A 27,804-nucleotide genomic window follows, 5' to 3' on the forward strand; every position below is an offset into this window, starting at 1 on the left:
CTGTCTTATTAAAATGAGGCTCCAGAGCAGGGTGGTTTTGGATAATGCGAATAAGCGAGCATAAAATATCCTTTATCCAATAGAATATGCATAAATATTGCAATCGATAAGGATAAAAGTGCCCTGTGCGGAGCTTTTCTACCCCAACCAGGTAGAATAGGACTCGATTCTAGCAGAATTTAGCAGATATTACAGATATTGCGGATATTACGGATATTGCGGATATTATAGGGTCCCTATCTACCTTTCCCCCCTAACTATATAATAGCTATATACTTAGAGAAAAACTACCTATTTCTCTTATAGTTCTTCTCTAATGCCAATTCTTTAAACACTTTATTTTCTTAAGAGTTTTAGGATCCATCTGCATTCTCTCCCATAATACTATACAACGTCCTCCTAAAAAGACTCTTTCTGGCTTATTACCTATTGCTAGAATTAAGAGAATTTTAATTGCTATAAGCGAGAGCCGTAGCTAGCGTTTTTATTACTATTCTTAAAACTACTACTAAAGTATAGTTGTTAAAATCTTATATGGCGTCTTAGAGATAAAGTCCTTATACTCGTTCTAACTTTTTAATCGAAACATTATACTATTAAAATCCTCGGCAATCTTATTAAACTCATTAAGGTCTTAAGCTAGAGCTAGCTTTTTATATAATGACATACTTTTAGGCATAGAACTCCTATTCTAATATCTTTCCTAAAGCTCTTTAACGCTGTTAAGTATCCCTTAGCACGTCAATTCGGGTCCAACTGTTATCGATAAGATCCAGCCAATCAATTGACCTGCATTTAACGCCCGTACTCAGGAATACGAAGCTTTTGATAGAGGCCAAACTTCATAGTATTTTAATATATAAGCTTATTCTTTGAAGTTGAGTCGCTCAATATGAGGTTGCTAGCACTTATCCTTTTTGCAGAAATTCTAGCACGATTAGAAGGCATTGCGGTAGGTATTTGATTGCTAAAATCTATATAGATGTGCGTTGTTTTGAAAACGGTGTTCCCGCACGGACCACTTACTCGTTGGACCCTGACGTGCTAAGGGATAGGCTTACGCCACTCCTTCTTCTAAACCTACTTAATATATCTTATATAACGGGCTAGATAAAGAATAAGTGCAGTGGCGTAAAGGGGCGAGTTATCCATTTTATAGTAATACCTATTAAAGGTATTCTAAGCATTTTTAATGCGTTTAGAGAACTCTTTATTAAATATATACTCCTTCTATTATATATTAGCTAGGAAATAAAAAGGGGAGATAGACTAACCTAGGATTTATTAAGGTGCTTAATTATAATATCTATTATAAAAAGCATATTCTTAAGCGTTACTTTATATCCCTAGCATTTTAGGGTTACCTAGTAGAATATTTAAAGAAAGCTTTTTATTATATAAAGCGCCTCCCAGTCCTTTAGACTAAGATAGTCCTTTTTAAGCGTATTAAGGTTACGCTTAGTATACGTATTAAGGGCAGACTCTTTCTAAATTGCTATACTAAGTATAAAATACTAGCTATTCTATTTTATACAATTATTAAGCGGAATTCTTCTCCCTATAAGACTTTTAAACTCCCTTATACGGCTAGCTAAGCTACGGGTGTATATGGTAATATTATAAAGCTTTTTAAGTGCGCTAAGTTTCCGAAATAAATTACTTTTTTTTCCTCCTTTTTTAGATCTAGCTCTTTTCCTTCTTTATATAACTTAATATTATTAAAACTAATTAAGTTTTTAAAGAGAAAAGCCTATACGGTAAAGTTAAGAATATAACCTTAATAGCGGATCCGTTGGTAGATAGGATTCTATTTAATTCCTTCTTTCTAGAGAAGCTAGTTGCTTATTATATAACAGAGCTTATTATTTACAGTATAGTTATTAGATATAACGGCACCTAGCTTTTATATAATTCCATAGTCCTTAAGCACTAAAAGAAGAGTATTCTATTACTTATCCCCGCTATAAAAGGCTACCGTATAAAGGCTAAAAAGAGCGTTTATAAGCTTTTCCTAGCTATTAATAAAATAGCCGTAAATTATAAGGAGAAGGTAATTATTTAAAGAGGTCTAGATATTAACGGAGAGATAAATACTTATTAGTGTAGACTGCAGCCTCTTTTGTATAATATCCTTTTATAATAGCTATAAGTTATAGATCTTTTTACTAAATACTAAATAGGCTATAGTTATATAGCCGTCTACTTTAGGATTAATTAACTATAGAAGAATATAGAACTCTAGCCACTTAACTATCCAAAATGGTAAGTTTTATATAATAATTAATATAATAAGGGCCTTATTAATAACTTCCTTATTTAGGACTATTCGGAGTACTTCTAAATCTAGCTCTTCTGTCTCGTTTTAAGATAACGCTTTAAGGTAAAGGTCTTTTAATTAATCCTGTATTGCTTCTTTTATATAACTAGTTTTAGGCTTAACTATAATGCCATACTTTAACGCTAAGTAATTTTAGAAGTTAGAAGTTAACTATATAGCATATAACTCTATATAGTGTTTATAATAGAATAAAAGACGGGCTTTTTTATTTTATACGGGCTTATTACTACCTAGTGGACGGGTATGCTCCTATATCAAAAGAGCTAAGCGACCTTTTATAATTTTTAATTTAGAGGTATTAATAGAGTTAAGAGCTTCTGATTCCACTTCTAAAGCTATATTTTGTATAATAATAAAGAAGAAAAAGGCGACGAAAATTTATTTGGGGTATGCTAAGACTTATCGCGATAAGATTTATCCAAAACCACCCTGCTCCGGAGGCTCTATATAGACGAGAGGTAGGTTGGCAGACAGACACCCCTGATCTAGGCTTGATATAGAAAAGCTAAATTAGTTTGCAGGACGACGACCGTGATCGGCGCTCGGTCGACATACTGTAACTGTCTTCGCCAGTCTGGACGTTAACCCATCAAATTAGTACCAATGACCCTCCTTTCGTTTCTAATCAAGCTAGATCGGGTGTTGAAAAATTCAATCTAAGAAATTCTAGAAAACATTGCGATACATCTGCCATCAATTTAACCAAGTTCGTAGTCTTCCGCGCTTATACTCCTGGACGGGACATTTGCTATCCATTCGTGATCTACCAACTCCGCCCTCTGGACCCATTCGCCATTATCAGTACCATCAGGGCCACAGTCCTGAACAATATACGGAACGCGCTTGACGACTAAATCCTTCCGCCGATACCTCATGACGCCCTTCAATCCGCACCACCACACCACACCCCATAGCAAGCTTGACATTCCAACTGCCGGCGTTAAGTACCAGGCGTACTGTTGGTATTTCGTTGAAAACGGTGAATCTGCAGCCGGCTTTGCGAAAGTAGCGAACATAAAGAACGCAGTTCCTGCGAAATATATAATAGCATGGAGGGGATCTAACCAGGGGTGAAAGTTTCCCTCTGAGATGGTTTTCCACTCCCGACGTTTGTCGAACTTGATATAGAGTAGTCCACCAGATACGAGGAATCCAAGCAGCACGATGATAACGTAGCTGTACAGCGAAACGAGGAAAGAATATGCTGTCCCAGAATTCAGCATTGAGGTAATGGCAACAAGGAAGACCGAAGTGAACAAGTGTAGGCCAAGAGCCGCTGCGGGCGTTTGTTCGAGATGACTTTCGACAGCTTCCTGCGCGGGGCGAGGATTTCTGTTTTGCCATCGGGCTCTCAGCCTGGCCCACGGCGTGGTGCTTCCCTTTGCAAAAAACAGAGCAAACGGGATAATGCCCTCTTTGGCTATCTCTTGCTTCACGCGTGCAGCAGTGAAGGTCATGACGAGGAGGTTACCGAAAATTGAGGTGGCGATGAGGCCAGCCATGGCGCGTTGGGCGCCGACGTTACCAAAGAGGTCTCGAAAAAACACAGTGGCCATATCCAGACTCTCAGGGTGTTGTAAATTGAGATAGACCTCTTTAGGCACGACACAATAATAGCTTACGTTAACTAGGACAAAAAGAGTAATGGCAATAAGCATCGCGGTGATAGTATACCTCGGAAATACTTGTCGTGGGTTGCGCACTTCGCTCAGGACGTAAAAGGGCTGCTCAAATCCGGAGTAGGTGTAAAAAACATAGAGAAAGGCGTTGGCATAACTGCTTACATCGTGGCGATTTGTATGAAAGCTAGTGTTGGGATTTAAGTTCTCTGTTGCAGCTGGGGTACCCTTACTTTTGAGCCCACCTCCCGCTTTCACGAAGCCAAGGATAATGATGGTCATGAGTATCAAGACCTTAGCAGTCGCGAAAATGTTGTTGATCAAGATACCACCTCTTCTAGAGAATATGTGTAGCAAAGCGCAGAGAGTCAGAGCTCCAATAGCAATTCCTATCACGGTACCTCTTGCCGGATCGGAGTGGCCTGCTGCAACCATAACATATGTTCCAAAGGCTACAGCATTGCCAGAAAGATTTCCAAGTACGATGAATAGAATGCCGTAAACACAAGTTATGAGAAACTTGGGATGTCCAAATTTGGGGTCTTTGTGACCATAGATGAACTCCAGCTAGTTAAAGTTGGTACCATAGTTTCTTGAGATTAATTCTTCCTCCTTAACTTACAAAATTCTTTTCGCCTCCACTTCGAGGCACACTCTTTTCCTCTTCCTTTCCAGAAACAGTAAGATATCCAGGAATGGTTTGGACGGGCACAGAAAGGCCGAGCTCTATCCAACAGAGAACACCAGTCATGGCCACTAAGCCTCCAAAGGCCCATAGTAAAATAGCTGCAGCGGGACTGCCAGTGCCACCCAAGATTTTTGAAGGTGCCGTAAAGATACCCGAACCTGATTCAAGTCAGTTCTCATTCAATCCGGTTTCCATATGTAGCTTTGGAAAGGCTGTGAAATTGCTGCGCCGAGGAGATGTTCAACGTATGAGATTTAAGCATACCAATTGTGCGGTTAAGAACTAGGCACATTACAGTGAAACCCCCCAAGAGTTGTTTTTTAGTAGGAGAGACATCGATGCGCTACAATATCATTAATGAGTTCGTTAACTAGGCGAGGTTTGGGCTCAAATACCTGATGGCTTTCCTCGAAGTCCGTGATTGCTTGATTGTAGTGGGCTTGGTCAAAGGCAGCCATAGCGTTAAGACAGCACGTAGAGTTGCACTCATCAAGGACTTTGAGTTACCACATATTTGAGCAGGTCGTCGCGCTTTTGACTGTCTCAAGATTTCAAAGCTGGAGTCAGCCTTGTGAGGTTGACAACTTTGAACAGGGCCATGGACGCTAATTTGGCATGAAGTCTCCCGTTTCCTGAAACTGGCGGGCTTAAGGCCGCTATTGGATACAGCTTTGGCTTTCCAAGATGGGTGATGCCTGGGGCGTAGTTATGATTTGGCAAGCGCGCCAAACCGAAGATACCTCTTGTATCACAGCCTCGTGTGGTCACAAGATTAAAATACCCCGGAAGGGAAGCTGGACTGCAAGGCTACGAGGCAGCCTGGCTTAGCTCACTTGGCTTCTCTTGTGTTCAGCTGAAGAAGTATTGGCAGGCAGAAATCCGTCCGGTTTGCGTTAGAAATGGGAAGTGACTAAAGAAACTGAAGACTGCCTCGCTAAAAAAAGTAGAATCCAGTTAGACACGAGAGAAGGCAATCAGACCAGCCAGTAAACTATGCGTGAAATGGGTTCCACAGATGAGGCCCAGCACCCGCCGCGACCCGCAACGGAGCCCACGGAAGACCCACACATCTCGACCTGTTCTTTCTGCTCAGCACACGTATGCTATACATCTGCAGTGCATTCTTCTCAGAATCTCGAGGCTACCTGTCTGTTTTGTAGGTTGCATGAGATGATATTGATGGGTGGTGATCTGCGACCGCGCTCTTCTGCTCCGAACGCACGGACACTCGCCTCCATCGCTGCTCACCATGGGAACGCTTCAATTCGGAGACGTCGTCAAGGCAATCGAAATATGCTGTTGGATACGGGAGAACTGTTTCGTGAAAACAAATAGCGCTGGTGAGTAAGGTTCATCCCGGCTAAGTGCGTCCCTAAGCTAACTAGGCTGCGCAGATATCAGGTATCTGGCTTTCAAGCAAGATGTGAGCAGGCTGGAGGATAGGCTGTCACAGCTTCAGAAGGTGTTTGAACGGGCATCCACAGAGATTGATGACCCTGACATATACCTGCGCCAGGAGACCAATAATAGACTCAAAGTTGAGTCAGTAGAGCTAGTTGGGGATTTTAAGTCGACTCTTACGAAATGTCAGCAGCTTCTCCAGAAACATATTAAATTCGATGGCAAAAAGGCATCGATCCTCGATAATGCCTTCTGGGGGCTCTCTACCCAGGGAGAAGTTGAGGAGCTACGCAATCGTCTTCAGTTCCATACTCAGAAAATATACCTTATCATCGAGCCTGTTCAACTTGGACTCATTGTAGATATAGCTGGTAACGTCAATGAGATCCTTGAACTGCTCAGAAAGCATATTGGACTGGCCCCGGAACCACTTCCCCAACTTCCGTTATTCCTGGAGGGTCGTTTTCGTGATGCTCTACGAAGAAACCCGCCCACGCAAAATGCTGATCCCAATTACATCCCTCTCAAGGAGGGCTTCGATGCTCTTTATGAGCATTACCGCCATAGCATGCCCAACTCAGAAATTGATGCCCAGACGGTCGATCAATATCTCAGCCTATTGAAGGCCCATTGGCTCGTGCAGACTCTAATAAACTCCAAATCCTTTCGGGATACACGACCCGGATCGCTTTATCGCCGCATGATCGCGCAGGTCGAGCAGCGTATCTCAAGGCAGTACGCACGACAAGATATCATACGGTATAGTGAAAAGGAACTTGCGGGGCTAAACGATGCTGCCTTCGCTATCTGGCCTGAAAAAAAGATCATACTTCCGCCGCCTTTGACGGAACCAAAGGGACGGGAGGAAAAGCTGATAGCTTTGTCTCTTTCAGAGCAGCCAGGCTATCGGAAACAGGATTTGATATTCTTTCGGGTTAAAGATAAAGTCCTACGGCTTGTCCTAAGCAATACATTTGAAGACCCCTCTCTTCCAGTTGAGCTCACGGAGAAAATAATCAATCTCGACGACGACGGTCTAGTACCTTGGTACACAATTAGCCCATCTAGTCCAACACGTCGGATTGAAATCACGGACGGCAAAGGCGCCGGAGGGAATGTTTACGAATTAAAGGATCGCGCCGACGCATTTCATTTCCAGCAAGCATTCATTGGATATGAGGTTGCATCATATTCAGATAATGTGGTCTGCAATTTTACTGTCGCTACTGGGAGATTTTCATTGCCCGAGCATTTAGATGGATTTGGAGAAACGCAGCTTTGGCAGTGGCCTGTACCAACCGGCGGTGTCAAAAATGCCCTAACATCGCCCTCTGCATCCGAAATTACTTACCTCCAAAGCACAAGTTCTGAAACAACGCATACGGCTGCTACGATGATTGCAACAGGCTTGGACCCTACTATTGTCTCAGTCCTTCAGAACCAGGACCGTGCCAGCGTCGTGGCGAAGTTGCCTCCACCACCCTTATTGGTTGCGTTCACTAAGAAAGGCAATTTCTATACCATGTGGCACTTGGAGAGTGAGCGATGTCCTTTATAACCCCAGAGTCACTAGTGCTAACCTATCCCCAGTCGAAGGCCTAAAGATAGTCGAAGAAAGGCAAGACAGTAAGCGAACAGTCGTTGAGTGGCGTGCACCTAGAAGAAAGAATTTCACCGTACGAAAACTCTCCGTTGAGAAATGCCAGCTCGGAAAGTGGGACCTCGCCGCCTTTGCTCTGCCACGCCACCCACTTTACAACGACAAAATTGTCGTTAAGAAAGTCTCATGCAAATATATAGCTCTTGACTTCAAGTCCACTAGCGAAAGGGATCGCTTCAACCGTCACCTCAAATTCGCGCAGCACCTCTGGGGTGAGCAAGTGAAGAACCTCGAAGCTGCTACGAGAGCGGCAGAACTTTACTCATACAAGCCTAGCATCACGGCTTCAAGTGATTCGCGTTTTGCTAGCCCTTCACGGTCTTCGACGCTTACGCCTTACGGCCCTTCACGGTCTCCAACGCTTGTGTCTTCCAGCCCGCCTCGCCTCGAGAGTCTCTCAACGTCCGTGTTCGAAAATATCTTTGCTAAGGAATCAATGGCTTAAGATCCTTGTTATGATCTAGCATAGGGAGATGCAAGTAGACTACAAAGGGAACGAAGAACTAGATCACATGGCTCTGTAACATTTAATTTAGCTCTGTTACCCTGGACCGGCGCAGCGACCAGACAGCGCTGTCTCGCAAATCTTCGTTAGGCATGCCAAGAGGAGCCTATCTTGCACGAATATAGCCGGTATATCCTTCAAGCAAAGTCACAATATCAGTCCCAGTAAGAAGCTCAATTAGGATCTGAGGAAAACAAGGCTCGTATACTCATTGTTCAACTTGCACTACACAAACCCAAAGGTTTCCAAAGGGAAAACGAGTAACATTTCGCAATCTCTATAACAGGGTGTCGCATCAGACACCAACACCAGACCTCTAGGTCATCATACAAACGAAACCAAAATCAAAAGCAGAGATAGTGGCTCAACAATCTAGTAGGATCGCGTCCCTCTGAGTCAAAGCCATACACCTAAGATCACAAAACGCCATAGCCATACCCTGCCATGCCAGAAGCTTTCAGGGTCACACCTTGCCCGTGCGATCATACCTCTTCCTCTTGACAGGATCGGACAGGATCTCGTTAGCCTCATTAATCTCCGCCATCTTCTTCGTTGCAGTCTCCTTCTCCCCCTCCTTCGCCCGATCTGGGTGGTGCTTCATGCTCAGCTTGCGATACGTCGACCTGATCAGCTCAGGCATCGCGTCCCGCGCCACACCGAGCACTTTGTACGGATCCTTAGCCGGCTTGCGGGCCTCGGGCTGCTCAGGCACCTGGCTCGCTCTGTCGAAGTCGTCTTTGAGGTTATCGCAGAAGGACGGCTTAGCCTCGTGCGTGTTGTACTTCGGCCGTTCTTCGTCGCGGAACGCACCATGGCGTCCCCGCTCCGCGCTTTCCCGCGGTCCGGCGCGCCCGAACTCGGGCTCGAAGCGCGCGTGTGCGCCTTCGAAGGGCCGGCTGCTGGCGGGAGGCGAGCGGTGCCGATGCTGGTGCTGGTCCTTCTCCTTGCGCTCTCTCTCCTCCCTGCGTTCGCGCTCCTCTCTCCGATCTTTCTCCGCCCTACGCTCTCGCTCCTCCCACTCAAACGAGCGCCTTGGCTCCTCGCGCCGCCCGCGCGCCTTCTCGTCCCCGCGCGCCTTCCGCTCGCGCTCCTGCTCCTTCTGCCTCCTCAACATCTCCCCAATCGTCTCGAAGCCCTCCTCCGGCCTCCGAGCACCCGGGGAGCGATGCCGGCGCTGCTGCTCCCTCTCCTTCTCCGCCCGCGCCTTCTCCTTCCGCAACATCTCATCGATATGCTCAAGGCCACCGAACGGCCGCGCACCCGGCGACCGATGCCGCTCCCTCGCACGCTCCTGCTCCTGCTCTCCACCCCGCACAAACCCCTTCGCGCCCCCCGCCTCCGCGTAAGCCGGCGTATAGACGCCCTTCCCGCCACCGCTACCGCCTCCTCCACCACGCTCATACATCTCCTCGAGCCGCGAGCGCTTCTCGCGCCGGGCGTCCGGCAGCGGGGGCGCGGCGGGGCGCGGCAGGCCGCCGAACGCGGCATCGAAGCCGTTGGGCTCGTGGTACGACTGCGAGAAGGCGAAGGACGGGCGCGGCGAGCGGGTGACGTAGCGCCGGTGGTCCTCCTCGTCGCTGCGGTGGCCGCGCTGGGCACGGTCGCTGGCAGAGCGGGGTGGAACGTGGCGGACGCCCGGGTGGTCGTGGCGGCCCTGGCGGTCGCGGTGCGGTGGAGGCTCGCGGCGGGGTGGGCTGGCGAGGCGGAAGTGCTGCTCGGGGCGTGAGGGGCGGCGGGCGCGGGGGAAGGGCGGGTCAGTGTCGGAGAAGAGGTTGTTCTCGGTGGAGCTAGCAAAGCCATCGCGCTTGTAGGGGCGGTGGGCGTGGTCGTGCTCGTCCGACGACGGGTCGCTGGCGCCGGACAGGTCCAGGTCGTCGGGGTCGAACGGGACGAAGGGCTTCGGCCCGCTGCGGGAGGGGCGGCGCGGCGAGTGGTGGTGCTCGAAGCCGGTGAAGCTGAAGCGAGGCATCTTTCTTTGCTAGAGATCTGCGTGGTTCTGATTGGTTTGTTCAGAGAAATGCTATTTTGGGAGATTTGCAAACGACCCAAGGCCGAAGAAAGCAGTGATGTGCACTGTGCAGAACTTCTGCGAAAACTCGAGGAAAATAAGAACGGAGAGCACAAAAATGGGTTTTATACTCGGACGCGCAGAGAATCACCTAACAACGTTATATGAAAATTCGGCAGTCTTCACAATGGGTCCTTTATGCGACACGTCATGTTCTTTGTGATTGGGCTAGGGCAGACGCTGTTGAGAAACAGCAAACACCTGGAGATGTGATATGGAGTCGCAGCCCTGACTTTGCCATCAGCTGAATCGCACTTTGTGTGCTCGCCTCATTGATTCATTTGTGCTGTGTCGTCTACGCTATTGTACCTGGGCTGGAGGCCAGTGCCTCGTGTTTTGGTTCCCCATGAAAGAGACGAAGGGACTAGCTGGGGATAGGCCTCAATCATGACTGCGCTCATGTGCCCGGAGAATTCACAGGGCTTTGGTTAGCTCGAAGCGCCTCTTTAGGGAGGAGTCACACCAGACGGGTTTATGCACAATGTGCGGCAGTGCAAAGGGGATGATGGTTGCGGTGGATGAAGTTAGAAGAGAGGAGCAGTTGGAGGTACTGGAGGAATGGAGGTCACACGAAGGCCTGCTCGCTAGGAGTTCCGCTTACCTAAAAGCACATTAGCCGAATCGGCACTGACTCTTCACGGCGAACACTTGGACTGTTGTGATTCAACATTGCACTCCACTGATGTCACCACCTATGCCAGCCAATTATCTCGAGCTATCCCTTACTATCCCCAACTATCCCCAATTATCTCCTCTACAGGAAATGTCCGCCCCCAAAGACTGGCCGTTTTGGTGAGGAGCTGGGCGGTGCGGCCTCCCGCTATGCTGTACTCTTTTCACCGGATCGTGAGGCGGTGCTAGGGATTTGCGAGGAAAGTAAATGGCGTGTGTGTGTTTACACGCTTCGATTTATCTTTGTTGAGAGAGAGGGCTATTGATACAAAGACCCCAAAAACTCCGTTGAGCAATGCAATTCACGTGACTAGACTTTTTTCCATCTCATGCTTTTCCAATATCGAACATCGTCGTACCGTCGTTCCATGTCTCATCATATCATACCATATCATATCACACCGTAGACTTTTTCACCTATAGTTGATCCTCTGGGCATGCTTCCCTTTCCTGGGCACACAGTTGCCTCCCTGCGACGTCGACGCGCCGACCCATTCCCGCCCAGCATGCCCTACCGCGATCACTTCCTCACGGAAAACCAAACCAACTCCTCGGGCCCACCGTTCCACAGGAACTCGAGCATGTTGAGGCTCCACTGCGGCACGGGGATCTCGAACAGCGCCACGACGAACGAGATGGTCGGCCAGGGCGCGTGCAGCGGGATGTTCAAAAACTTCATCACCAGCTCCGGCGTCTCGAAGGGCCAGACCAGCGACACCAACACGCAAAAGCCCATCATGATGAGCATGGCGCCGAACGCGCGCGAAAACACGGTTCCAACGTGGTGGAGGGCCTAAAAACCATCATTAGCAAATACTCTCCCAACACGTGAGCAAAACCGGGTCCAAAAAAAGGAAGAAAAAAAAGGAAAATAGGGGGAAAAAAAGAAAGGGGTCTCCGTACCGCACTCAGCCCACTCATCCTCCTCCTCCTCACCTCCCTCGCCTCCAGCAACATCCGCCTCGCAGCCAACGTATCCAACTTCGTCTCCACCACCCTCCTCTCCAGCACCAAAAACGCCTCATACGCCGCGACGCGCTCCGCCGTCGCCGTCCCCGCCACAATCTCGCCCGCCGCCTCGCGCACCGCGCTCCCCGGCTCCGGCCGCCCCTCACACAGCTTCGGCAGCATCACGCCCAGCGCCTCGTCCTCCGGCCCCGCCGCATCCTGCTGCTGCTGCTGGTAGTCGTAGTGCCGGTCGTGGTAGCGGTAGTGGTAGCGCTGGCGGCTGTGCGCGGCCCGCAGCACGTTGCGCGCGACCTCGAGGTAGGACTGGCCGACGCGGGCCTCGGCGCCCGCCCAGGTCTGGAACGCGGAGGCGAGGGTGAGGTGGGTTTGCGCGACTTTGCGGTTCGCTTCCTCGAGGCGCGCGTCGCAGGATTGGAGGGTGGGAGAGCGCTGGAGGGATGGCGCGGGTGCGGTGCAGGGCGTGGTGGGGGAGGGGGAGAGGGACAGGGAGAGGTCGTCGTCGGGAGGGGAGGGGGAGGGGGAGCGCGAGGGGCGGTCGCGCGTCCAGCGGGTCAATCGCCTCAGGCTGCGGTCCATGGTTTCCATTGATGGGTGGGGTTGGGGGTGGGTGTTGTCGGGTAGCGGGCAAGGGGAGCGGCAGCAGCGGGCAGATTGCAGGCATCAGGAGTTTGGGAGATAGTATAGAGAGTTGGGTAGAGAGGGAGAGGGAGCAGAGAGATAGCGGCGCTGTGCTGTTCAAGTAGAAGTTATCGTCGCCCATCACCCCATGGCCGCTCCAAGCAAGAAGCGCACAGTGACGACTCCTTGCTCCATCTGCAACCAGCGTTTCTTAGATCTTCGATGCTATATCGGGATCGCGGCAGCAGCAGGTGACCTGTAAACACCACCACCAAGACCCTCAGAAGCTCAAAGGCTCAAAAGCCCGTCAGCAAGTGGCACCGAGGACTCGGCCAGTCGAGACGGCTGCAGCCTCGTGGCACCCAAGTTCCTGCTCCCAACACTGCCAGCGGGAGCAACAGAACGCCCGCCTGAGACGAACCACAGCGATCCACATGTCGCGTCGCGTCGCGGCACTTAACAAATGGCTTTCTCTCGTAGCACACGCGCCACCACCCCTTTCTCCCCAGCACCGAATACACACAAACTTGCATAAATTATATATTTCTCGGCTATTCGCAGTCTCCCTGCCATGTGCCCACTGCATCTATCTGAATTCCCCTTGCCGCCGTCGAGGCCCAAAGTTTTGCGTTTCCCAAAATCCCAATTCCTACCCAACCTGCCAATTCCCAATCCAATCCCATTCAATTCCAACTCCCTCCCAGCTCCCAGCTCCTATCATGGCCAAAGCGCAAACGCCACGCTCCCGTCCTATCAAATTCGATCCCATTAAAGAAAAGGAAAAAATAGCCAAAAAGGTGAGGAATAAATCTATCGGTGATGCGGGGTAGAGATATAAGGTCGTGAAGCAATCCAAATATCGACACGGAGAAGAAGAAAAAAATGTACCTAAAAATGCCGTAAACTGAAACGCTTTCCAATGAAAAGAGCACCGTATGACAACGCCCGTCTTTCCAGTTAAAAGTCGTAAGTGTCGTTCAGAGATCCGCGAAAAGGGGGTGGAATATTCGAATCCCCGACCGTTGCGATATGAGAGGACGACTGAACCAGGCGGTCCAGAAAATTTTCGAAACAAACCGCTGAAGATCCGAGACCGATTACTCCTCGTATTTACCCAGCAAAAAATATATATGGCGAAAACATTTGATGGTAGGTTGCAGTCTATGCACCTGCAGAGATTGGCAGGGAAAGATGAGAGCTGCAGAGGGAGAATCATCCCAGTAGCACTGCCAACCTGTCAGCGTCTTCTTCGTCTTTCGAGTCTTGAGAATTTAACTTACCTTCCCAACTCCAATCCTTCATTACACCCAACCAATGTAAGCGTCCCTTAACCGTAAACTCATGCTCCAGCGCCTCCGTCCCCACCTCCGCCCCTTTCTTGCCCTCTCCCCTCTCCGGCTTCACCTGCGTAGGTCTCGGCGCATCAAAAATTCCAGGTCCGCTCAACGCCCTCCTCTTAACACACATATCCGCCCAGCCAACCAGATTATCGATCGCCGGATCGTCAGCCGTGAGTCCGCGCTTCAGGGACGACATAGCTAAAGAGGACGAGCTGCCGTTGCGGCTGCGGTTGGACTTTAGCTTTTCGGCGACGTGCGCGTCGCGGCGGTCCCACACCTCCTTGACCACTTCCGCGCAGCGGTCGATGATGCCGATGACCATGCGCTGCGCCATTGCCTCCCAGCGCTGGCGCACCCACTCCCTGTCTTCCTCCTCCACCGCTTCACATCCCGCTGCTGTGAGAGGGTAGATCTGGACGATAACGGCGCGCGAGGAGAGCGGAACCGTTGCTAGGTAGACCAAGACTTTCTTGGCGAGGGCCGCGGAGGACTGCGACGGGATCTCCGGCACCGCTTGGTGGAGGTACAGCAGCGTCGCCCACCTGTACGCCTCGGCTGTCTGCAAGGAGTGCTGGATGTGGCTCGTGGGATCCTCCGGGGGCTCGACGAAAGTAGGGGGCTCCCATTTCTCGAGCTGCGCCTGGAGTTCCATGGCCTGCGAGATGATGCTCGGGCTGTTGCTCTCGCTTCTCCGCACTTTCCTAACCAGGTTGGCGACTCTCCCGATGACAGGGAAGAGAGTGCTTGCGCAGCCCATCAGGGGATCTAGATGCGCCTCGTTGTCGGGATCAAATGGATCGTTGAACATGTTGGCTATGGTGTCGAAGTCGTTGCTTTCATCGTCATCGACGGACGTAAGGCGTGCAATGACGTCCATATAGATCCAGGTGTTGCATAGGAACTTCAGACGGTTTAATTCGTCTCCGGATAAAGCGGACTGCTTATGTCGCACCAGGGCCCTGTTGACAAGAATCTTAGCACCCTTGATGTGATTAATGCCTGTACTGATATGCTGATCCCAAGACTCAGAGAAGGCGAGGGCGAGAGTGGTTGCGATAGCCGCGTCTACACGCATATTTTCGATACCGGAAGCGAGAGCGTGAATACTGGTACGCATGTGCTCAATACCTTGGATCCGCATTTGGGGTTGGTTCTTCGAAGTATGGAACGATGTCATTGAGGCAATGGCGTGGTAGAGGGCAGGACTGTCGCGAGCGAGAGGCCAAATGAGCGTACGCCAGGGGTTTTCTGTAGGTCCATCTTTCACGGACAGGATGCCGCAGGTTTGGCGGTCGTAGCGGAGCGTAAGCATTTCTGGAGAGCCCTGGGAAAACTGGGGCTCCATTAATAAGATGCCAGCATCCCTAGAGAAACCGGCAGAGTCGGAAGAAGACGAACTCGAGGAGCTGGACGGTGTGGGAGACGGTAGACGCATCACCCACGCTACGTGGTCTGGGTTACAGTTAGCGCGAGGAATTTCCTCGACGCCATCCTCATCCATGGGATCTTGGGGCGGGTTGTAATGGACTGGTTCATAGAAAGAGTCCGGATACTGAGAGCGGAAGCTTAGATACTCGGCGGTCGGTGCGCTGAGGTCCGTGCCAGGCAAAAGGAGATCTACGAGTCGTGGAGACTGTCCAGATGATATACTTGAAGGAGCTGTTGTCCTTGTTGGCATGGTGTCTACCGTTTCCGCATCGTTGAACATGCTATTCGTGCTTGCAACGGAACTAGGCTCAAATTGTTCGTGTGACGGTACGGACGTTGGCGGCATCATGTATGGTGAAGGATGAGGCATCGAGTACGCTTCTCCTATTATCTGATATGCTGGATCTATAAACGGTGTTGGAGGCGGCTGCATCCCCGGGGTAGGAGATTGTGGTAAAGGAAAGTACGCATTGTTGAACGACTCGTTATTTGAGATGGTGTGGTTGGAAGTTTCCGAGGCCGCAGGACTCTCAGATTTTATGGGAGAGGAGAAGGAAGTGGGCGATGGTGAAGCTTGTTGTGTTAGTTTGAGATGCATCGAGTCTTAGGTTGATATATTCAGCATACCCTTCTTCGGTTTGCCTAGGGTGGGTTTGCCGACAAAGGTGGCTTCCTCGAACGGTCGCCATTTGAAGTCTTTCTTGTATCCTCCACAAGTCACGCTTCTTCTCGAACATTGCTGGCAGGTTGGTTTCGTCTCATCACATTTTAGCCTCTTTGCCTTACAAGTAATGCAGCCTGTTGGTGGACAAAGCCATTAGCCAGCTATTTGAAGAGGCACGCGATCTAAAGAGATACTCAAGAAAGCGGACGGAGCTTATCAGCACTAGGATAAGACGAGGAATGAAGAAATACGCATACCGTTACGGCTCTTGGATTGTTTCCGCTTGGTAATGCCATTAGCGTCGGTGAGATTCGCCGTGGCTTTGGTTGGTTGTGCTGGCGGTCGTCGTTGAGGCTTCTTTGTGGCGGGTTTCGCAGTGCTCGGCTGGGTTGGAGAACTCAGGAAAGCGGAAGGCGAGGGGATGGTGATAGTTTCTGCCATATAGCGGGGTTCAGCGGTGGTCCTTCGCGGCTAAGCGTGGTATGGCAGGGAGCGCCGGTGGAATCCTTAAGCTGATACAGGTATAAAATGCGGATTGCCTTGTGTTGTCACTGTGAATCGGTCCGCGTGCGGGTGGGCATGATGTTCTTGAAGGTGGTGCCCAGGGCGATGGGCCCGGAGTGATGTGGAGAAATGACTGACTAGCACTCGACGGAGACTAGTCTGCCCACGTTTATCACACAGTCGGAAGGCGCTAGAGAAATTGCTTGGGGAAGCGCAGCAGTGCTATTCGCTCCCATTCGCCGCCCAAGAGTGGTGGCCACGGCACGATATGCCAGCTGCTCGGCCTGCCCGGTACTCGGAGGTGTTGAGCACACCAAAGCAACAGCCCGCCAGGTGCCAGTGACTCTCCACCCACGTCAGCCCTTCGGAATATATCCCTCGGGCATCCAAATAGTCAATCTTCGAGAAGATGCCCTTCAGCTGCAACCGTTGTTCAGGCACCATCGCCTGGACAGTCCAAGAACAGTTTGAATGGCCTGCCGTGCTGGCCATCCACATGCACGCCATACAGCCCGTGGAGGCTGACTGGCTGGCTGGCTGGCCCAAGCTGAAGATGTCACCGACGACACTCTGCAAGGATCTCAGCCGTTAGAAATGGGAACTGCAGGCACTTGGCAGCCCTGCAGCACATCTTCTGGCCGCTCCACCGAGTTTAAGCCCAGCCAAGGGATAACTCGTGTCAGCTTCCTATTTAGGTACAACGAGCGGACTAATGAAACGCGGTTGAAAAAAGCTCTGAACATATAGCACGCCGCACCGCCTCAGAATACCGCTTCATCGCCATTCATCGCGCACACCTATTCCCCGCACGCCCTTTCGACACGCAGTTATATTCGTGTCCAACTCCATCCTCGAACCGCGCCCTCTGAATGACTATTAACTGACATCGGAGCCGCTTCTAAATGTTTCAACTTATGCACCGTGCGACGGACCCCTCCGTCCGCTGGTGTAGGCTTCATACAGTGGCAAACTAGGTGCCGATGGGGCAGGTTGGACGGTGCGAGGCATACCCCTATTGTGAGGATCATATAGGTCCCCATAGGCACCGGCCTGGTACTGCATGTCCTCCTTCCCTAATAGTGGCTCGGCCTTCGAGTATTTTGGTGCGGGATGAATGCGAATGTGGACCATCACATCCAGGATAAAAGCCGCAATTGTGCTGAGCCTGAGCCGTGTCAGTAAGGCATATTCCGTAGTGGACTATGAATCGCGGATGAAACGGAAAACTCACACTCCGAAAAGGCTCGCCGCAAAAAGAAGCTTATACAGTCTGCACACCATTATACCGGTGCTATTCCCCCAGAATGCAGGTGTGCAAGCATCCAGAATAGTCTCCTTCATCGCATCCGCAAGCAAACCGAATCCAACTGCCCAAAGGACGCTGGAGACCATATTGATACCGCCGTTAAAAAGCGCCGACAGCTTGTGACGCCAGTGCAATATGCTAGTGAGAATCATGGTTATAATAGTGACTAGAGCAGCACCGTGGAGCTAGGAAATGTTAGCATACGGGCGAAATAAAGTCCAGCCAAAAGCCTTTGGGTCTATTAGAAGATCGCAGGCTGGTTTGAAGAGAAAATACTTACGAAGAAAAACATCCAGGGAACGCGATAACCTCCATGTTTGAGCTGCCAAATGAAATAAAACATCTCGCCCGCAACAATCATGGCAGCAAGCAACTGGCAAAACCGAATGAGGTAAAACGCCCCTTTCGGGTAAGCTGTCGGCTGGTTTTTCGGTGTCGAACGAGCCATGGTGGGTTATTTCCTACCACGACAGGGGTTTGATACTCTAAAGTCCACACTTGTTCCAAGGCAACGTCTTATTTTACAGGAGCAGAAAATGCAGCAACCAAAACACGAGGAGGAAGTATACAAAGTCTCTTTCCTTCCTTGTCGAAACGAGAGGGAGATATATCTCAGCTGGATGTTACTCTCCCCAGGCCAAGGCGCCATCGAGACCGCATCATAATAGGCCACTCGCCAGTCAAGAAGGGCTATGCCACAAGACATCAATTTGAACTCTTGGGAAGAGTCGGAATTTGGTAATGAGGCTGAAGCATCCGGCCCTCTCAAGCCCCTAATATTCAGCCATAGTTCTAAGTATAGCGCCAGTTCAGAAAAAACAATCTTGTGACCCATGCGCTGTCGCTGTCCTTGGCTGCAGTGTGGCCAAAAATTACGATAAGCGAATTGAAATAAATCGATATCCGATAATCCGATATCCGATATCGATTTATTTCAATTCGCTTATCGTATATATTAGATCGCACACTTTAAAATCTCTACTATATACTAGATTCTTCTAGTAACTATGGCTTCGGAGACTAATCTTAAGTCTTCTCTTCTAACCCTCTACCCTCTAGTAGGATATTAAAGCAGGAAGTAGATATTATATAGCTGCTATTAGCTTAGTTAGTCTATCGTACGCGCAACCTTATGTTCTTATTAGTTATAAAATATACGTATATTATACGTGCGTATATCTATAGAACACTAAAAATTAATACCTTGCGAGACTCTCCTATAAAGTTTCGTGTAGAGCTTCGTGTAGAGCTTCGTGTAGAGCTTCGTGTAGAGCTTCGTGTAGAGCTTCGTGTAGAGCCTCGTACAGAGCTTCGCGCAGAGCCTCCGTACGCAGAGCTTTATGCAGAGCTTCGTGCAGAGCATCGTGCAGAGCATCGTGCAGAGCTTCGTGCAGAGCTTCGTGCAGAGCTTCGGGCAGAGCTTCGTGTAGAGCTTCGGGCAGAGCTTTGGGTAGAGCTTCGGGTAGAGCTTCGGGCAGAGCTTCGGGCTTCGGGCAGAGCTTCGGGCAGAGCTTCGTGCAGAGCTTCGTGCAGAGCCTCAAGCAGGGCTTCGTGCGGAGCTTCGAGCAGGGCTTCGTGCGGAGCTTCGAGCAGGGCTTCGTGCGGAGCTTCGTGCAGAGCTTTGTGCGGAGCTTCGTGCAGAGCTTCGCGCAGAGCTTCGCGCAGAGCTTCGCGCAGAGCTTCGTGCAAAGCGTCGTGCAGAGTTTCGCACAGAGCTTTATGTAGAGCTTTGTGTAGAGCTTTATGCAGAGCTTCGCGTAGAGCTTCGTGCAGAGTTTCGCGCAGAGCCTCGTGTAAAGCTTCGTGCAGAGCTTCGCGTACAGTGATGTGCACGACCAGCTTCACCCCCCCCCCTTAGCGAGTTGCAGATTCGGTACGCGCATCCAATTTCGCCTGATTGCCACCAACTGTACATAGTAATTGAAGCGAAGCCGTATGCTTGGCTGTAAGAACCTGAAGCTGTCCACAATCGACCTTCTTCTGTGGTATTGTGATCGTTGTCGAATATCGCAAGGTTTCTACCCATCCTCTACCTATCCTCTACCTATCCTCTACCGTATTATGGCTCCGCGAATGGGCCCATATCAGCACGCTCTAATTAAGGATCTTCTTTAACTTAGAGCGACTTAAGCAGAGTGTGCCTCCGCCGCTAGTTGTATAATTCGCTTAATTGCCTCCATTAGAAGGAACCTATAAGTCTTTAGCTTGACTCGGGCACCTTTAAATAGCAAAGGCGGCTAGTTCCTACTAAGCGATCCGATAATTATAGTGATACTAATATGGCTAGAGGAAAAGCCAACTCTCTTTAGCGACGAGCTACAGTAGCTAATCTACGATATATTTAACGTCGTAGTAAGCCGCTATACAATATTTTGAGAGCTCTATTTGGCGGGCTAGATAAGGAAGTAAGTAAGCTAATTAGATCCTCTAGTATAGAGCTTAGAGAATAGCTTATATAAAGAAGTATTAGCAGGTAGCCCTTAAACGTAGCGCTTATAATCGCGATATATATTTTGCAATTATATTATAATATACCACTAATTAACTAGTATTTATAGATAAGTTAGGTATAGATTTGAAGATAGGCGTATAGAAGTTAGGCTAGGCTCCTTTTGGTATTGCACTAGTTTTACAGACGCCATATAATTAGGGTAAGAGGAGGCTTAATATACTGCCTATATATACAATTAACGGTGTTCTGGTAGCTTTAGTATATAAAGGCTTAATAAATAGTAAAGGCTTTAAGTTTTGGATAGCAAATACTCTTCTACTATAGTGTAATCGCTTTCCTGCTAAGCGATTAGTAGTAGTTATAGATAACGCCAGCTTCTATTATTTAGGAAGGATATAGTCTCTCTTTAACGCTTTTAGCGTTAAGCTGGTATTTTTACCTCTATACTTACCTAATCTAAATCTAATTAAAGAGTTTTTTAGAGAGCTAAAGGCCTTTATTCGGCAGGAGTAGTACTCTTAGCTAGAGTACTTAGAGGCCTTTGGCTATAGCTTTAAAGCATTCCTTCTTTAGAGTATAGATAAGGTTGGTAGCAAGAGTAAGAGCGTAAGAGGCCATTTCCAATATAGTAGGTATGATTGTTAAGGTTTTTGGGGTAAGAGTTATAATTAATCTTTAGTGGCGTTTTTAACCGTATATAATATTTACAGTAGTAATAAAGACGCCTTATATTTTACTAATTACAATTATCTATATCTTAAAGGGCTTAGATATAGGGCGTCTCTACTACTATAGGGGCGCTAGTAGTAACAGAGACACCCTATATTTTGCTAATTATCTATATCTTAAAAACTTCCCTTAAGCTAAATACAACGCTTATTTGCCTACTTTTTTAAGTCCTTCTATAGCCTTCTTACGATACCTAATTTAATACTAGCCTTAACAAGCTCCCTAATGGGATTAGCGCTATTAGATTTATTATATAAAAGCTCTAAGTCCTATCTTAAATCATAGACAACTTCGTACGCAGCTTTAAAATCAGCCTCCTAGTTAAGATCGCTAGCTATACTCTACCTCTAATACTTAAAGAACTCCTTAAGATCCTTTGCGCGGTTAATACCCTATAGGCGGTATATTAGTAATATAGGTAAGGATAATAAAGGTAGTCGGCTTATTAGTATAGGAGTAATTTACTAATCTAGTATTAAGCCTACAGAGCTAATATGAAAATAATTAACGACGCCTGGGCTATTAACTGTAGAGCTCTCGCCTAAGGCAGATTGGCGTACACCTCTACTACTTTTTCCTCTTATCGCTGCTCTCTTAGTAAGCCGAGTAGTAAGCTAATAAGGTGGATTCTTAATATTTGCAATACCTTGCTAAATGCCAGTTACCTACTCCTATAAGTCTTTATCTATTAATTTAATATCTACCTAACTAAGTATATAATACCAATTAGCGTTAGGATATTACGGACGCTTTAAGTACAATATTATAACTACTTGGAGAAGAGACGGAAGAAGCTAGTTAGTTAATTTAGGCACGGTCTAGAATGGAGCCGATAGAACTATGTAATGAGGAATAGTAACCAAGGTTATATAATATGCTACGTATTAAACGAGAGGAATAAGAGGAACTTACGTACCTTATATATAAGACGTATATTACGTACAAGAAGGATTTTATAGGAGTACGGTTGTGTATTTAAGGACCCTTAGTCCCTACCTAGATAGTTCCTTCCTTATAGTGATTTTTAGAATATAATTAAAGTTAATCTATTAGGCAACTACTCCACTAATTATTATTACGTTATTAACTTTTATACTTGCATTTCCTATATACCTAGCCCAATAACGAGCCTACTGTAGTTCCTGCTATAAGGTTCTATTATACAATTACTACCTAGTTACGGTATTAATATAAGAAGTTAAACAACATGCTACCAAAAGCAGCCACTATGACGCCATTAACGGCAGCAACTATATTAAGGTTAGGTAACGACACTAGTATAGCAGACACTAACTTATAGCAACCTATAACAGTCGGACAACTACAAGAGATAGTTAACCAGTTAATAGAAAATAATACAATATTAGAAAATAGGATTAACGGGATAGACACAGTAAAGGTTAAGTTACTATTAATTAAAAGGTACTTAGGAGAGAGATTAAAGCTTAAAGGATTCCTTATATAGATGCACTTTAAGGTAGTATAGGAAGGAGTAAAGCTGGTAACACCTATGGATTAAATAGCCTATACAGGACTATTCTTAATAGAAAGAGCACTTAAATGGTTTAAGCCTTACCTAATAGAAATCTAGGTAAATGGGATAATAACTACGAACTAAGAGGTACGGTTTATGTTCTTAAGCTAGAATGGATTTGTTAAGCGACTTATATAAATATTTAAAGACCCAGAGGCAGTAACTATAGCGGAAAGAAAACTCTAAGACATTATGTAACGAACCTTAGTAATTAAGTATATAATATAGTTCCAGACGTTAGTAATATAAGTTAAGTAAAATAATAGGGCGCTTATAGCACAGTATAAATAGGGACTTAAGGCTAAAATCTAGGATGTAATTATTCTAATAGAAGATACGGACACCCTAAGGGAGTTAATAGATTAGGCGATTAAGATTAATAATTAGATCTACTAAAGGGAACAGGCCAAGAAAGGTTAGGATAGAGTTCTATAGTTATATAAGGCGTAGAGCACGCAATAATAAAAGCTAAGTTAAAAACTATAGTATGGCGCAGAGCTAATAGACCTAAGTAGTACTAAAGAAGCCTATAAGAGATAGAGTAAGAAACCGTAAAAACCTAGAGGATAGGGATTAAGTAATTAAAGGTCTAAGGAGTAGAGGCTAAATTAGGGATCTTAGCAGTAGAAGATATTTAGGCGGACTCTATAGCAAGAAAAATGGTTTAAAGAAGGAGCTTATATAAATTGCGGAAAATAGGGTTATTACGTTAGAGACTATAGAAGTGGGTAGAGTTATTATATAGTAAAAGGTATAAGACTAGTAGACGATATATACGTATAGAGGGATAATAATATACTGCGAGGAACAAAAGAATATTCAATTAGAAGTTTTGCGTTTTATTACAATAACATATACCGAATTTATAAGGACGCTAAGTACGGCGTAAGCTATTGGCTATAAGAGCTAGCACCTATAGGATATAGAGGAACTAATAAACCAGTTCGCAGATCGGACATTAAGGACGATGAATTTAATATAGGCGAAATATTTCGTGACAATAAGGCAATAAAAGCGGTTTACTGGGAATACGCAGTTATTAAAGATATTATACTAGAGGTAGAGGATGATTCCACTACGGAATAGGGAATATTAGTAGGGATTAAGACCCCACTAGACACGATATCTATCGCTTTACGAGACGCAAGAGAAGTAGGATAGCGAACCACTTTGGCACTTAATAAAGGCAAAAGGCCAAAGACTTAAGATTCTTATAATGAGATATAAGACAACCAAGATTCTTAAGACGAGATGAGGTAAGCTTAAGGACCTATAATAGACGAAAACCGATAGAGTAGAGCAGTAGCTTAGTTTAGTAATATATAAATAAGCTTGGGACGGAGGTTCCCATAAATATAAGATTCTTAAGACGAGATAAGTGAGATTTAAGACTCTTAAGACGAGATAAGAATACTAAGTAAGCCTAGTTGGACTAAGGCTAGAGCTAAGCTTAAGTTAGAAGCAAGCTTAGGATTAAGGATCTAAAGGGGCTAAGAATTCGGAGCATGAATTAGGACACCTATAAATAAGAGGTAAGGAGCTTCTTTACAGATTAGAGAATCTGCGGTATAAATAGCAACTAGACTAGGAGACAGATATATAGATTTAGAGGACTTACTAGTAGAATATAGTGTTCAGACTAAAGATTAAAAGGTTAATATAAAGATTAAGAAGCAAGAGAACTTTAAGGATTAAAGCGCAAGACGCAAACTAAAGGAAACTATAGAAGAATTTAGACAGAGAATTATTGTATAGTAAGAACAGAAACTAGATAAGAGATCTAGCGCATTAGGACGTATAAGGGATAGAGCGCTAGTACGAAGAATTACTAATAGGCCTAGGGCAGGCATATTAAGAGCTAAGTGGCTAACTAAACTAGAAGATAAAGAGGATCTAGAAATCCTAACTAGGTTCAAAGAACGATACATAAAGGGCTATTATAATGTAGTAATGAGAAGATACTTCCTTACGGACAAGCTATATATACTCTAGCAGCTATACTAAAAGTGGTATAAGCAGAGGCATAATAATAAGTGGGAAGATTTTTATATATAGTTAGACGAAAGAGTTATCTAAGACCACCTAATTATAGAAAAGGCTATAATACACATTAAAGGAGCCTTAATTATAATGTTAAAGGATTTAAAGGAACAATTAGAGGACTAGAGAAGCGAGAGGCGCATCTTAATACCTGCGAACAAAGTTATAACGTTTAGATTAGTATAATAAAGGTTTAAACTTAAGGATAAGGATAAGCTAAGAGTTAACCTAAAGCACCTAGCACACTATACGTTATCATAGATTGCGTGCATAGACGATATATATAAGATATACAAGAATCCAAAAGAAAAGAATCGGAAATACTCTATAAGAATATACTAGATAATAGACGAGTAATAGTACAGGAATGCTAAATATATATATAAATGGCATCTAGTAGAGGATTAAGAGGAAGGAAGCGTAGTACTTTAACCAGGAAGATTCCTTATAGAAAAATGCTTAGATAGACGACAGTAGTAGGAATACCCAGAAAACACGTGTTTATAGTATATTAAAGATAAAAAGCGAACTAGATATTAGCTAAAGAGTGAGCCAAGTGTATAAGGATTAAGCAGCTAATAGTTGGGAAAAGTAGAGGCCTATAGGACTAGAGGGAGCTAGTAGTAGAGCCTTAGACCCTTAAAGGAATTTAAGGATAACACCTAAATTTACGAGTTAAATAGTAAGATTAATAGTTCGAAGCGCTAATAGATAGTGGAGCAACGCGGAACTATATCTTACTAGTAGTAGTTAAGAAAATGGGGTTACCTTATAGATAGAAGGAGCAACCTTACCTATTAGTTACAATTTTAGGAGATCCAATAGCCTACGGAGGAGGGATTATTAATCTTAAAACAGGACCTATTTAGATAACTATTAAAGGAAGACAAATTGAGATATCTTTTAATATCCTACCATTAGGACAGGATAAGGCAGTATTAAGTATGCCTTAGTTATAGGAATATAATCTAAAGATCGATTAGATTATAGGTCAAGTTAATATTAAGGATACTTAACGCCGCAAGATGCGACAATAAGCTAAGTTGGTATAGTACTAAGTAGGAGCGACCTATAAAGAAATAGAGAAAGGACTAAGTTATGTACTAAAAAGATACTATAAGTACGGTAAGAAACTATAGTTACTAGAAAGTAAAAAGCTGTTAAAGTATATAGTATAGGACTATAAGATAGAATTAGAACTAGAAATAAGTCTAAAGTTCTTTCTAATCTATAAGCTTACTAAAGAAGAAGGTAGAGCATTAAAAGAGTTTATCTAAGAAAACTTATAAAAGGGATATATTAGACCATTACAGTCATTAGCGGGTTATCCAGTACTATTCGTACTAAAGAAAAATAGTAAACTAAGGCTGTATATTAACTATAGATAGTTAAACAGCATCACTAGGAAGGATAGGTATCCTTTATCCTTAATTAGCGAAATCTAAGATAGGATAGGCAACGCGTAAATCTTTATAAAGATAGATCTAAGATAGGCGTACCATTAGATTAGAATTAAGGAAGGCAATAAATGGAAGGCAGCCTTTAGGTTAAAGGAAGGACTATACAAACTATTAGTTATACAATTTAGGCTTATAAACGCACTAGCAACGTTCTAGAAGCGTATTAACAATGTATTAGGAGAATACTTAGATGAATTTATTATAGTATACCTTAACGATATTATTATCTACTTAATAACTAAGGAAGAATACGGGGAACACGTTAAATGGGTCTTAAAGAGACTATAAGAAGAACAGATGCTAGTAGCAATTAAGAAATGCAAGTTCTTTACCAAGAAGACCGATTTTGTTAGATTTATTATTAAACTAAGCTAACTTAGCATAAATCTAAAAAAGATTAAGGCTATAGTGAATTGGTAAAAACTAGAGAATGTTATACAATTAAGATTATTCCTAGGGTTTTATAATTACTGTAGAAGGTTTATAGCATAGTGGTTAAAGGATATTAAGCCGTTTACGCAATTAATAAAGAAAGAAGAACTATGGGCATAGGGAGAGGAATAAAGAAAACTCTTTAAGAAAGTTAAGGAGTTGTTTACCTAGGAGCCAGTTCTTAAGATCTATTAACTAGGACTAGAGACAGTTGTAGAAACGGATATATTAGACTATATACTAGGGGTATGCTTTATATAGAAATATTAAAATAAATAGTACCTAGTGGCATACTATAGTCGGAAGATAACACTACTAGAGTTAAACTATAACATCTACAACAAGGAGTTATTAGGTATAGTTATAGTATTAAAGGAATAGAGAGCATTCTTATAAGGTATAAAGAAACTATTTATAGTTAAGACGGATTATAAGAACTTAATAGGATTCCTAATAATAAAGGAACTTAACTAGAGATAGGTTAGATAGGTAAAGATACTTATAGAATACTATTTTAAGATTTAGTATACTAAGGGTATAGATAACACATAAGTAGATGCTCTAAGTCGTAAGGCTGAACTATAGAATAATAAAAAGCCATTAGGAGCTTTACTGCGAAAAGACATAGACGGATTAATTAGATACAATTATCCAAAAATTATAGCAACTTAGAAAGAACTAGAAAGAGTTTATAAATTACTAAAAAGCTTTTAGGCACAAAGAATTTTAAAAGCATAGCTAGAAGATCTATAGACGGATATATATAAAAACCAAGAAGTAAAGTATATCCCAAAAAGCATAGTAGAGCAGTTCGTAGAGGACTTTTATAAGGGACTAACTTAAGGACATAATAGAGCTATAGGCTTAGTATTAAGACTTTAGGAGGAGTATATTATTAATAGAATCTAGAGGATAGCTAGAAGGGTTACTAAAGAGTGTCTAAATTACTAAAGAAATAAACTAACGAGGTATAAGCTATATAAAGGGCTATAACCTATTAAAATACTAGAGAGACTATAGGAGGTTATATTATAGGACTTTATCGTTAAGTTGCCAAAGTTAAGAGATCCTATTACTGGATAAGATTACGACGCGATCTTAGTAATAGTAGATAAGCTTATAAAGTAGGGATACTTTATAGCATATATAGAGGAAATCTCAGCGGAAGATGTCGCTAGAATCTATGTTAAAGAAGTGTTTATAAGATATGGAGCACTAAGTAAGATTATATTAGATAGAGATTTAAGATTTATAACAGCATTCTAGGAGGTATTCTTGGCGGAGTAAGGAGTTTAAGCAGCAACTTCTACCGCATATTATCTATAGATAGACGGTTAAATGGAAAAATTAAATTAGACGCTGGAATAGTATCTAAGA

The 27,804-nt window shown here is 45.2% G+C and overlaps 6 protein-coding genes across 6 annotated transcripts; 1 reads left to right on the forward strand and 5 right to left on the reverse strand.

Annotated features, from left to right (window-relative positions):
* Positions 1-2,729: 2,729 nt before the first annotated feature.
* Positions 2,730-5,339, reverse strand: K441DRAFT_666819 (amino acid transporter). Its single transcript, XM_067649719.1, has 4 exons — positions 5,041-5,339; positions 4,910-4,988; positions 4,580-4,803; positions 2,730-4,524 (listed from the first exon to the last, which is right to left on the reverse strand). The coding sequence occupies exons 1-4, from the start codon at positions 5,101-5,103 to the stop codon at positions 3,037-3,039; spliced, it is 1,854 nt and encodes a 617-aa protein (XP_067499456.1). The 5' UTR covers positions 5,104-5,339; the 3' UTR covers positions 2,730-3,036.
* Positions 5,340-5,715: 376 nt separating this feature from the next.
* K441DRAFT_699422 (uncharacterized protein) lies at positions 5,716-7,982 on the forward strand (the record flags this gene model as incomplete). Its single annotated transcript, XM_067653155.1, has 4 exons — positions 5,716-5,985; positions 6,040-7,584; positions 7,637-7,918; positions 7,978-7,982. Exons 1-4 carry the CDS (start codon positions 5,895-5,897, stop codon positions 7,980-7,982), a joined length of 1,923 nt encoding a protein of 640 aa, XP_067499457.1. The 5' UTR covers positions 5,716-5,894.
* A 701-nt stretch (positions 7,983-8,683) lies between these two features.
* On the reverse strand, positions 8,684-8,896 carry K441DRAFT_487577 (heat shock protein DnaJ; the record flags this gene model as incomplete). Its single annotated transcript, XM_067641953.1, has 1 exon — positions 8,684-8,896. A coding segment is annotated over one exon (213 nt), but the record flags the coding sequence as incomplete, so codon positions are not given.
* Positions 8,897-11,364: 2,468 nt separating this feature from the next.
* K441DRAFT_699424 (uncharacterized protein) lies at positions 11,365-12,816 on the reverse strand (the record flags this gene model as incomplete). The annotated part of the gene is made up of 2 exons (XM_067653156.1): positions 11,869-12,816; positions 11,365-11,744 (listed from the first exon to the last, which is right to left on the reverse strand). Exons 1-2 carry the CDS (start codon positions 12,503-12,505, stop codon positions 11,365-11,367), a joined length of 1,017 nt encoding a protein of 338 aa, XP_067499459.1. The 5' UTR covers positions 12,506-12,816.
* Positions 12,817-13,750: 934 nt separating this feature from the next.
* On the reverse strand, positions 13,751-16,411 carry K441DRAFT_680666 (uncharacterized protein; the record flags this gene model as incomplete). The annotated part of the gene is made up of 4 exons (XM_067651388.1): positions 13,751-13,764; positions 13,819-15,879; positions 15,934-16,104; positions 16,228-16,411. 4 exons carry the CDS (start codon positions 16,409-16,411, stop codon positions 13,751-13,753), a joined length of 2,430 nt encoding a protein of 809 aa, XP_067499460.1.
* Positions 16,412-17,581: 1,170 nt separating this feature from the next.
* K441DRAFT_643942 (uncharacterized protein) lies at positions 17,582-18,600 on the reverse strand (the record flags this gene model as incomplete). Its single annotated transcript, XM_067646740.1, has 3 exons — positions 18,061-18,600; positions 17,706-17,965; positions 17,582-17,639 (listed from the first exon to the last, which is right to left on the reverse strand). Coding segments are annotated over exons 1-3 (486 nt in total), but the record flags the coding sequence as incomplete, so codon positions are not given.
* Positions 18,601-27,804: the final 9,204 nt, after the last annotated feature.

The sequence above is a fragment of the Cenococcum geophilum genome (genome assembly GCF_001692895.1).
Source record: "Cenococcum geophilum 1.58 unplaced genomic scaffold K441scaffold_51, whole genome shotgun sequence".
Lineage (NCBI taxonomy): Eukaryota > Fungi > Ascomycota > Dothideomycetes > Gloniales > Gloniaceae > Cenococcum > Cenococcum geophilum.